Source organism: Herpailurus yagouaroundi, unplaced genomic scaffold, assembly GCF_014898765.1.
Source record: "Herpailurus yagouaroundi ecotype Mexico unplaced genomic scaffold, PumYag 100, whole genome shotgun sequence".
In the NCBI taxonomy this organism is placed as follows: Eukaryota; Metazoa; Chordata; class Mammalia; order Carnivora; family Felidae; genus Herpailurus; species Herpailurus yagouaroundi.
This window is the reverse complement of record NW_024412391.1, coordinates 5,745,160-5,756,361: the sequence shown is the minus strand read 5'-3', so window position 1 is coordinate 5,756,361 and position 11,202 is coordinate 5,745,160. Positions and strand designations below refer to the sequence as shown.

General features: G+C 55.0%; 1 protein-coding gene across 1 annotated transcript in view; it reads left to right on the top strand.

Annotated features, from left to right (window-relative positions):
- Window positions 1-3,913: 3,913 nt before the first annotated feature.
- Window positions 3,914-11,202, top strand: part of EPHB6 (EPH receptor B6) — a 10,022-nt gene continuing 2,733 nt past the window's right edge. Inside the window, 10 exon segments of the mRNA XM_040471739.1 lie at window positions 3,914-5,927; window positions 6,693-6,764; window positions 7,061-7,260; window positions 7,535-7,599; window positions 7,785-8,538; window positions 9,279-9,434; window positions 9,806-10,162; window positions 10,286-10,410; window positions 10,538-10,700; window positions 10,971-11,104. Of these exon segments, the coding sequence (XP_040327673.1) occupies window positions 7,161-7,260; window positions 7,535-7,599; window positions 7,785-8,538; window positions 9,279-9,434; window positions 9,806-10,162; window positions 10,286-10,410; window positions 10,538-10,700; window positions 10,971-11,104 (1,854 nt within the window). The 5' untranslated portion in view covers window positions 3,914-5,927; window positions 6,693-6,764; window positions 7,061-7,160.

The following is an 11,202-nucleotide window of genomic DNA, read 5'->3' as shown; positions in this document are numbered from 1 at the left end:
GGGGGGGGGGCGGTGTGCCTGGGGACAGAGGCGTCCAGGTTTGCAAAAGTAGAGGGGCCCTCCAGACCGGGCCTCTGCAGATCCTGGGGGGGCCCCCTGGGGGAGTGCTGAGTGTCCTTCCCCAAGGCGAAGGTGGGTTCGTGAGGGGTGCGAAACTGTCCACGCTGGCTGCCCGACCTCTGACCAGCCATCACTGACACCACTGTCACCCTCGCTGCTGCGATCCCCCACTGTGTCTCCCGAGGCGCTGCTCCGGCTCTGGCTTGGGGGTCCTGACGTAGGGGTCCTCGCCAAGCCTGGCCCCCAGCGTTCCGAAGAGGATCGCCCACCCTTCTGACTCCCGTGGCATCTCTCCAATCCCCACTGGAGCTGGGAGGGGCGAGGACGTTGATCCCACGCCTGCCCCCGGCTCCCCCACCCCCATTCCCACCCCTAAGCCGTGGAGCGGAGAGAAGGCTCCTCCGTTCGTGCTCCCCGGCCGTAACCCCCAAGTTGCAACCAAAGTCTGCTGCTTGCTTCTGCCCCAGCTCCACCCCCTCGCTTTGCATCTGGGTGCTTGGCCCTACCTGCCCCCCACCCCCACCCTCCAATCTTGGCTGTCTGGCACCCTCGCTCCTCCCATCCCTGGGGGAGCTGGCCTGGGCCCAGCATAGCTGATGTTGTAATGTCCCTGGCGGTGCCGGTGGAGAGAAGCGGCTGGGCCTGTTCCCAATAAGTTAAACCGGGGCCAGGCCCTCCACCCGCCAGGAGAACTTGACTCAGGTTCCAGAAGGGGAGATGCTGGCTGGGTGGGAAGGTGCTGTGGAACTGTTGGCAGTGCGGGGAGATGTCCAGGTAATGGGCATTGCCTGATTGCGACTTGTCGTTTGTTGAGGGTGCTGTTCTGAGGGGCTGCTTGGTTCTTTCAGAGCAGTGGCCCTTTTTCCTCGCAGGAAGGCGAGGGTGGGGGCTTCTGTGTACCTACCTAGTGGCCTAGAGAGGGGACTCCTTGGGAGTCTGTTGGTTCATTCAGGGCTCAAGAAGATGGCTGGCAGTGACGATTATGTCACCAGGGTGCCTAGGAGCAACAGGCACCAGCGGTCTGAGCATGTGAAGGGCTGGAACATTCCTCTTCTCTGCCGGCCGCTTTTCCAGCTCCTCACCTTCTCCTGAGCTGGGCCCCAGGTCCCATGTCCCCGCCACACTCCCTCCCACTAGGTGGAGGCAGGTTGGCGGGGTTGGGGGGTTGAGGCAGCCTTGGTTTCCCTTTCTCTTCTTTCCTGTTCAGCTCGCACTCTCCCAGCCCAGATGTTTCGGCAGCAGCGACTCCTGGGGTAGAGGGCAGTCGACAGGCCCACTGGGCGTAGAGTGGGGACAGACCCAGGGTGAGGAGAAGGGCTCGTGGGCATCAGTATGAGGAGCACTCTGGATCTGCTCTGATGTGCATGCTCACGCGCGCACACACACACACACACGCACACGCACACGCACTCCTCCCAGCACGCGTGCTGCCCTGCACCCATCTCGCCTCACACACATTGCCTCACACGCTCTCGCACTTGCTCCCACGGGCACTGGTCCTGGCTCTTGGGGACTTCTACACTCTTCCATGTGCTCATCTCCCGCGGACACGTACTGACAGCACCAACATCCTCCCTTCCGCCCTTTTCCAAAGCCATGCGTGTGTCCGTGGTCCGTGCACAGCCAGAGTGGCTCAGTCTAAGTGGCTGTCTGCCACTCCCAGACACTGCCTGCATCTTAAAAGCCTCCCCCAGCTCCACAGCCTGGGAGTGGGAGGCACATTCGTCTGCATCTGCGTGCTCTGGGGGACATTCTTGGAGGCTGGAGGCCTCAAGGGACACAGGACTCTCCTCTGCTAGGTAATCCACAAATTGGCTTCTCCCACCAGGGCAGCAGGGGCCAGAAGCGCCAGAGGACAGCCACGTCCTCACTGTGTGCTCTGGATGCCGCTGTAAGGGCTGAGGGGATCCTTTTCAAGGCCGGCAGCCAGAGCTCCAAGAGACAGCGACTGAGACCATGTCCAAGGTGGAGATTAAAGGGTAGAGGCAGCAGCATTAAGCTGAGCAAGGATTATCCTGGAATTTCCTGGGCGTTTAACAGCTGCAGAACAGGACGAGGACAGGGACTGTGCTTCTGACCCCTCCCACGCTGACCCTGTGGCTAACAGGTGTGAGGACCTGTCACACCACACATTAACCATTGGGACCTCCCTTTGCCCTTGGGACCTCCCTTGCCCTGCTGGGCCCCGCAGCCTGCTTTGCCTCTCCGAATGTTCCCGTCTGGGCTCACTTAGTGACGATGCCCTTGTCTTGTGCTCTGAGTGTCCAGCCGCCTTGGTCCCCCCCTTGAAAGCTGCAGTCCTTTGCCTAGGACCGGGTAAGAGAAGCATGGTACTGTCAGTGGGGCAATTTGAACTTCTTCGGAGAGAAGCTTAAAGAAAATCCAGGGATAAAGTTATTTTGCTCATTTATTCCCAACTCCTACTGCCTCTTTCTCTCTGCTTTCTTCTCATAGATGAAAATCTCTAGATTATTTTGAAACCCAGAGAGAGAAAGGGGGTGGGGGGAGGATAACCTGTAAACATACGCTAGGTTAGTCTGGGTTTTGAAAATCTTTTCCTTTTTTTTTTTGTTTCGATGGTCATGATGAGATTTTGTTTTAATTGTAAAAATGAGATATGCTCGTTGTAACAAGGAAACCCATTGGAATATACCTAAGACATAGTTAATAACCCCCCACCTACTATCCTTCATTTCTCCCTCCTACAGGAAGGAACCAGTCTTAACGGCTCAGTGTATTTTCTGCCATACCTTCCTTCAAGCTTATTCATAAGGTTTATATCACTTAATGTTTTTAAGACTCATTTTGTGGATTGAGGTGCATAAACTATATTAAGCCATCTCAGTTTGTTCATAAAATTACCGTATTTAACATTTCAATTCGAGGACAGTTAATTTTTTAAATTCTTACAGATGTAGTCATTTAATGTATTTTTAAGCCTCTCATTTTTAAAGATAACAGAACTCAGAAGCTGTGATTTATAAGCTAAGAGTCTACACATCTTTCATCTTTGCCAGTTTCTGGAAACAAAACACAATTCTGATGCCTACGAACTGTCATATTTTTATAAACCAAAGAAATGTAGCAGGCTTGTGGATGCAGTGTGTCTACTATAGCGAAAAGATGTAAAGTGATATATGTAGAAAAGAAGCTGAGAAAAAAAATGTGAAGTCATAGAATGCAATTTTTGTCATATGAAATTTTGTCTAATCAGTCTTCTTTTCTGAGTTACCATCTTCCATCCACATTTCTGCTGCTTCTGGTGTTCTGTTTTTCAAACCATACACACATCTGAAATGTGAATGTTTCCCTGATTGGGAGAAGTTTTCTGCTCTTTCATGGCTTAAAGCGTTTCTCAGCATGGACCGGTTCCCTTCAGGAGCTCAAGAAGTTAGAGGGATCCAACGCAGGCCCACCCTCACACCACCCCCCTCCCCCCCGCCCCCTCCCCCCCCCCCCGTGTGGCAACAGGGATGCCCCGGACTGCTTCTAGGACACACTCCTAGACTAAATGCGAAAAGATGTCCTAGTCCTCAGCCACTGAAGGCACCTTTGAAAATCAAGTTCTAAGTCCTGCTTGTTTAGTATTCCAGGCAGGTGGATGGAGCGCGTGTTCTTGTCACTTACATTTCTGCCTTTGAAACTTCTTTCAAAAGAATCTGCGGTGGTAGGAATTAGCTGACAGCAGTTTCTTCCATATCTTAAAGTTTCCTCTTTCCTAATTTTTATTCTTGCCATAGAGATACACCCAAGTTCTTTTTATATATTAAAAAGGAAAAGATTGAATATATCTTTTTTTTTTTTTGATAAGCGAGAATTGACCTAACCTCCGAGTCTCACTCAACCAGTTTTTGTTTTCTGAAGGAACTCATTTATAACCTTCAGTCTTCTGGATCCACATCGAAAAGAGGTCCCTTCGGACAGCAAGGGACACTTCTGGGTACTTGAAGATCCTCAACCATTTTTTAGTGAATATCTTTGTTCTTGGCAAAAATCTGTACAACATTTGGAAAGTGGCAATCCACATGCAATGTCTCCATTTAATTCTTTTCTTCCTGATGCCTCTTGAGGACAGAAGCTGAGTGGCTTTAACGTGTTCTCTAATTGCTTTTGCTTTTGCTCTTTTCTGGATCCTCTGGAGACAGGCCAGCTTCATGTTGTCATTAAGATGCACGCTGAGGCTGTGCATACACGCCCTATTGTAGCCACAAGCGACTGTGTTGCTTGTATTGTGGGTCATCAAAGCAAATACTTTGCCATCCCTCATCTTCTAGAATGTTCCATATTGCGCAGCTGATATGATCTGCAGTATATCTCTTCCCTCTTGTTGTCTCCCCCACCCCCCCCAAAAAATTCATTGAGATGCATCCAAAGTGTTTATTATTCCTTCTCCATGATTATTTGTCTAGTTATAAGTTGAAGAAGACACAGTGCTTACAGTTTTTTCTTTGTTACATATTCCAGAATCCATCCATCTTCTGCCTGAAAGAGGCTATTTTGGAGAATATCTGCTGGGCAAATGATATAATAGCTTTCCTTGTTTAAAGACATTTTGCTGGCATTTTCAGTTCTTGATAGCAGCATTCCTAAAGACCCTATAGCGCTGGACAGAGTCTGGTCTGCCTTGGTGTGACAAGCATGTCTCCAAATTAAGCCACAGAGAGTTTGGGGGATGCAGCCACAACATGAGTTCCTTCAGGATATTTACTGAACAGCCATTGGTGGTGGGGCCCTGCTTTTTTACTTCACGGTCTCCCTGTTCTTTGAAACATTTAGTCTGTGAGTGATTCTAGCAGCATTGAGGACAGTATTTGCAAAGAACCTCTGTTTCTCAGGAATCATTTGCCGTGTGGCAATGCTTCCTTTTTTTTCTAGGTTTATTGAGAGACCATTGACGTATACCGTCGTGTAAGTTTAAGGTGTACAACCGGGTGATTTGGAAATGCTTCTTACTTGCTATATGCTCTAAGTTAAACTCTATCTCACAAGTAGGGTTCTAGTGGCATGAAAGGGAAATTTCAGTGGCTGATGGGCAGATACCCATTATGCACCAGCCCACACAGCTGCAAAAGCTGTGCCCTTTCATGACAACCACATGGGGGTGACACTGAAGGCTTCATCTTGCGAGACAGCCAGCATTGCCAGGGAAATTAGATTAGCAGGAATCAAATTATGACTTTCTTATTTATCGAAGTTAAATAGTGCAGTAGTTTGATTTTGACCTCATTATGAAATGTGCAGTTTTCAATGATGGTGTGGATCACCTGGCCATGACTGTCCTGGAGGAAATAGGTTCCAGTTTCCAATGGCTTTCTTTTTTCTCTCTCGGTTTGACGGCTTTGAACAACCTGCCTCTTAGTTTCTTCTTCACAGAAATAAGTGGAATGTACCGCTCTGGTCCATGCAACTTGCAGACTTTTGAGACTCAGTCACAAGGAGAGAAATGGGTCCCCACTAATATCTAGACCAATGAGCAAAGGCAGGTCTGAGCCCACTGGTCTTCATCGTGACCCTGGAGGCAGCCATGCCCCCTCATCATGTGCTTGTGAGCCATGGGGGTGTGCTTGTACAGGGATGGCCTTTTTAGGTTCCCAATTGGGAACACACTTGATACCATTCTGCATGGACTACTTACCCTTAGAAATTATTTTTGTAATCAGTGCATAAACTGTTGTCCCTATTCTTTAAGGTTGTGCCATAATTTATTAACCATCTTTCTCTTGATGAACAGTTACTTTACAGGTTTTTCCCTTCCAAACAATTCTGCAATAAATATCCCTGTTTGAACTTCTGTGCAACCAGATCCAAGGATAGAGTACCGGGGCGCCTGGGTGGCTCAGTCACTTGAGCATCCCACTTCGGCTCAGGTCACTATCTCACGGTTCGCACGTTTGAGCCCCACGTCGGGCTCTGTGCTGACAGCTCAGAGCCTGGAGCCTGCTTTGGATTCTGTGTCTCCCTCTCTCTCTGTTCCTTCCCTGCTTGTACTCTGTCTCTCTCTCTCTCTCAAAAATAAAGGTTGAAAGAAAAAAAAAAGGATACTGTACCTGAAGGACAAACTCTCAGAAGTGAACCTGCTAGCTAGACATTGCCAAGTGTCCTTCCAAGAGAAAACACCAGTTTGAACTTACAAGCGCCGTGAATCTAGAGAGCCTGTTTCTCACATTTCCTTCAACCCAGGGCATTTTTCATCTCCTAGGACAAGATGGCATGCCACTGTTGTTTTCCCATTCTGTCCTCTCATTGTGAGCGTGCTAGAAGCATTTTTTCCTATATGTGGCATACATTTATTTTTCTGCGTGCCATAGAAGTGTACCCCTTGTGGACAGGAGACCTCTGTTCACAAATGTAGGCCTGCCCGTCCCCCAGAGCTCAACCCCTTCTCCACTCCTCAGACGGCATCTTTATGCCTCTGTTCTTCTCATGTCTGTTCCCCCACCCTCCCTCCCATCATACCCCACAGCTCTTTCCTGTGTTCCCTCTTGCTTCGCTGCCTCTTTGCAATGTCTAGAGTGTCCAGGTCTTATGTGGGTCAGGAGGTGCTGGCGAGGGGGGATCGTGTGTCCTTAGGGAAGGAGCAGCTTTCTACTCTGCTTGTTTTAATGAGAAGAATCTTCTGACTTCCAACGCAGGGTGGCCGTAGGAGGAGGAGAGGAGAGGAAATGAAGAGAAAGAACTGAAATAGCTCCTTCCAGAAGAAAAGGGTAAGACTGGCCCAGAATTACCCTGTGCTCTAAGGGAGGGCCGTAAGAAATGCTCAGAGATGGGTCACCTGTGGGAAGTAGGGAGGGAGTGACCCATCACATGGCCCTCTAAGATGGCAGACTTGGTGCAAGTCAGGAGAAAGTCGGCTTCCTACAGGCCTTTACCCCTCGGTTGGTGCTGGGGTGGTTTGAGAGCTATCGGACAAGACACAGAGTCAGGTTTTGGGGTCTGGGCCATCTGTGTAGCAGTGGAGTTCCCTGCCACCTGCCTCTTCTGGTCCTATGTGTCTCCCCAGGAAACAAGTTCGGCAGCAGACCTCCAGTCTTACAAAGCAGCAGCCCCGCCTGGGAGCAGGGTGGCGGCCAGGGCAATGGTGGGAGCCCTGAAGATGCCCCATGGCTGCTGAGGGGGCCGCCCGGTCAGGGAGCGGAGTGGCGGGCATGGTGTGCAGTCTCTGGGTCCTGGGGCTGGCGTCCTCAGTTCTGGCTCTGGAAGGTAAGAGGGAGGGGAGACTGGAGAATTCCCTGCCTGCCACCGTGGGTGGGACATGGGAAAGATTCAGAAAGGGCAGAAAAGAGTGAAGACGTCAAGAAGGGGCAAAGGATGCGGAAGGTTTCCAAGAAAGGCTCCTGACAGACAGTTGTGCCCCTGCTGGTGGATCCAAAGGACCAGGGAGGGGAATTCTTGTTTTCCTCACGGGAATGTGGTGAGGGTTAGCAGCACCGGCCGGAGGCTTGGCCGTTGAGTGTCCCTTCTTATCTCTGGGCAGAGGTGCTTCTGGACACCACTGGAGAGACATCCGAGATTGGCTGGCTCACCTACCCACCAGGCGGGGTGAGTGGCATTCCTGACCCCAGCGCACCTCCCCCACCCTGCTCCTAGAGTGTGGAACTTGGGAGGGAGGCCCTGGGTAGAGACTAATGGGGTAAGACTCATCCTCCCGAGAGGAACAGGACTTCCGCGTGTTCTTACCCCGCTCTGCATGCAGCTAACTGTCTCCCCGGCCGCCCTCCCTACAGTGGGATGAAGTGAGCGTTCTGGACGACCAGCGACGCCTGACTCGGACCTTCGAGGCATGCCATGTGGCAGGGGCCCCTCCGGGCACCGGGCAGGACAACTGGCTGCAGACACACTTTGTAGAGCGACGAGGAGCGCAGAGGGCACACATCAGACTCCACTTCTCCGTGCGGGCGTGTGCCAGCCTGGGCGTGGCCGGAGGCACCTGCCGGGAGACCTTCACGCTTTACTACCGCCAGGCGGAGGAGCCCGATGGCCCCGACAGCATTTCCTCCTGGCACCTCAAACGCTGGACCAAGGTGGACACGATTGCAGCGGACGAGAGCTTCCCCGCCTCCTCCGCCTGGGCCGTGGGCCCGCGCGGCGCTGGGCAGCGGGCCGGGCTGCAGCTGAATGTCAAAGAGAGGAGCTTCGGCCCCCTCACCCAGCGAGGCTTCTACGTGGCCTTCCAGGACACGGGGGCCTGCCTGGCCCTAGTGGCGGTCAAGCTCTTCTCCTACACCTGCCCCTCCGTTCTCCGCGCCTTCGCCTCCTTCCCTGAGACGCAGGCCAGTGGGGCCGGAGGCGCCTCCCTGGTGGCCGCCGTGGGCACCTGTGTGGCTCACGCAGAGCCAGAGGAGGATGGAGGTGGGGGACAGGCCGGGGGGAGCCCCCCCAGGCTGCACTGCAATGGGGAGGGCAAGTGGATGGTAGCTGTTGGGGGCTGCCGCTGCCAGCCAGGGCACCAGCCCGCCCGTGGAGACAAGGCCTGCCAAGGTGAGATTCTGCCACTGTGCACTTGCCCAAGATCTCCCCACCCGTCTCCCGACCTTTGGGCGCCTCTGCTGAATACCCCAAACTTTACTTTGTCCTCCAAAAGTTCAGGAATAAGCTATTTTAGGAAAGGACTCTTGTTTTCTCCAGACTTATTTTCTAAAGCACACAAATATGGTGTCATAGGCTCATCTCAAATTTCTAGAACCTTCTGGAGACTTCCACATTGCTGAGCCTCCTGGGGCTGCAGGCCTGGGAAGTGATGGAGATCACACTCCTGGGTTATCTTGGGGTGGGTCCTTTGTCCCTATATGCCGTGTAATTCGGAAGTGATCCTCACAGGGCCAGGTGACCAGGATGCAGGTAGGAGAAGGCAGTGGGTACCAGCCAAGGGGGATGCTTCTGTTGCAGGGTAGAGGCTGCGGAAGGCCTCTGCAGAGGGAGGTTACACGGTCGAGCCAGACACCTATATCAGGGGCTTGTCCTGCCCATAGTCCCCCACCGCGCCTCACTTGTTCCACCCAAGGAAATGCAGTTCCCACCCCAGTCACCTGATGGAAGTAATCTGCCTGAGTGAGGGAGAGAGGGAAGAGGGGGTGGGGGGTAGGTCTCAGGAGGAAAGGAGAGACCTCCCTGGGGAGTGGAAGGCTGGGAGGATCCCCGAGTGATGCATGTGACGCCTGTGGGCTCCGGAGGCAGTGAGTGGAGTGAGCCTGAAGTCCTCACCCGGTTCTGCCCCTCAGCCTGCCCCGAGGGCTCCTACAAGGCCACGGCTGGGAACGCCCCCTGCTTGCCCTGCCCAGCCCGCAGCCACGCCCCCGACCCTGCGGCGCCTGTTTGCCCCTGCCTTGAGGGCTTCTACAGGGCCGGTTCCGACCCCCCAGAGGCCCCCTGCACTGGTGAGTCTCCCACCAGCCCAGGGGGTGGAAATGGGACTGGGGGCGGCAGAGAAGGGGAGCCCGAGGGCTACACATGGGGCTGGTGTGCATTTGCAGTGACTTTTCTCCTGTTCCCTCATTTTGTCCCTCCCTGCTACACACCTCCTTCTCACCTTGACTCCATCTGCACTGGCCCACCTCCTGCCCCTCCTCCCACCCACCTCCGCTTTCTGGTCCCCACCCCATGCTCTTGGTCTCCTCCCCTCTGGGCCACCCGCTGTCCCCTGCTTCCTAACTTCCTCCATCATGCCCACCCCTCCTCCCCCACCTCTACCCCAACGACTCCTTTCCCTGGCCCTCCTCGCTGCCCCCACCCTCGCCGGCCTTCCCAGGCCCGCCTTCGGCTCCCCGGGAGCTTTGGTTCGAGGTGCAAGGCTCAGTGCTCATGCTGCACTGGCGCCTGCCTCAGGAGCTGGGGGGACGCGGGGACCTGCTCTTCAATGTCGTGTGCAAGGAATGCGGAGGCCACCAGGAGCCTGGCACGGGCACCCCGGGCACCTGTCGCCGCTGCAGGGATGAGGTGCACTTCGACCCCCGCCAGAGGGGCCTGACTGAGAGCCGAGTGTTAGTTGGGGGGCTCCGGGCACATGTGCCCTACATCCTGGAGGTGCAGGCTGTGAACGGGGTGTCAGAGCTCAGCCCCGACCCTCCCCAGGCTGCCGCCATCAATGTCAGCACCAGCCACGCAGGTGAGCCTTTTACTCTGCCTGACGCCTGGCCTGGCCTCCTTACAGCCCCCTCCCCCACTCCTGCTGCCGGGGGGGGGGGGGGGGGGGGCCTGGAGACCCTCCTACTAACCCTCCACACCCCAGTTCCCTCTGCAGTCCCTGCATTGCACCAGGTGAGCCGGGCATCCAACAGCATCACGGTGTCCTGGCCACAGCCGGACCAGACTAACGGGAATATCCTGGACTATCAGCTCCGCTACTATGACCAGGTGGGGAGGAGAGGGGGTGCCCCACAGTGGGGCCAGGGGTGGAGGAGAGGTGCCAGGAAGCCTGGGGGTGGGAGCAGGGCTGAGGGGCCAGACTGGGCAGCAGGGAGTGAACGGCTGTCACCCCCAGGCAGAAGATGAATCCCACTCCTTCACCCTGACCAGCGAGACCAACACGGCCACCGTGACCCAGCTGAGCCCTGGCCACATCTATGGCTTCCAGGTGCGGGCGCGGACTGCCGCAGGCCACGGCCCCTACGGGGGCAAGGTCTATTTCCAGACGCTGCCTCAAGGTGAGAGGAAGCCTGGATGGGGAGGGGGCAGCACCAGGGAATGGTGAGGAGAGGCCCCGGGGGCCCTCCAGGCCTTGACCCCTCACCCAGCACCCTCCAGACTAGAGATCGTGTGGGCCAGGAGGCTGAGGATAGTCTCATGGCTGAGCGGCTGGCCTTTGGGTCTGTGGGTGGGTCTGAGCAGGTGCACGGTGGGGGGCGGGGGGGTATGTAGGTGTGCGTGCAGGGCAGGCCTTACCCATGAGTGATCCTGGGTGGCTGCTTCCTCAGGTGAGCTGTCCACCCAGCTGCCAGAGAGACTCTCCTTGGTAATTGGGTCCATCCTGGGGGCCTTGGCCTTCCTCCTGCTGGCAGCCATCACCGTGCTGGCTGTCGTGTTCCGGAGGTGAGCCCCTTCTTGCCGTGTCCGAGCACCGCTCACCCCACAGCACAGCCCCACGTCCTGCAGCCCCGCAGCCCACCGCAGAAACCCCCACTGGCGCCCACCTCCTGCCACCCGGCC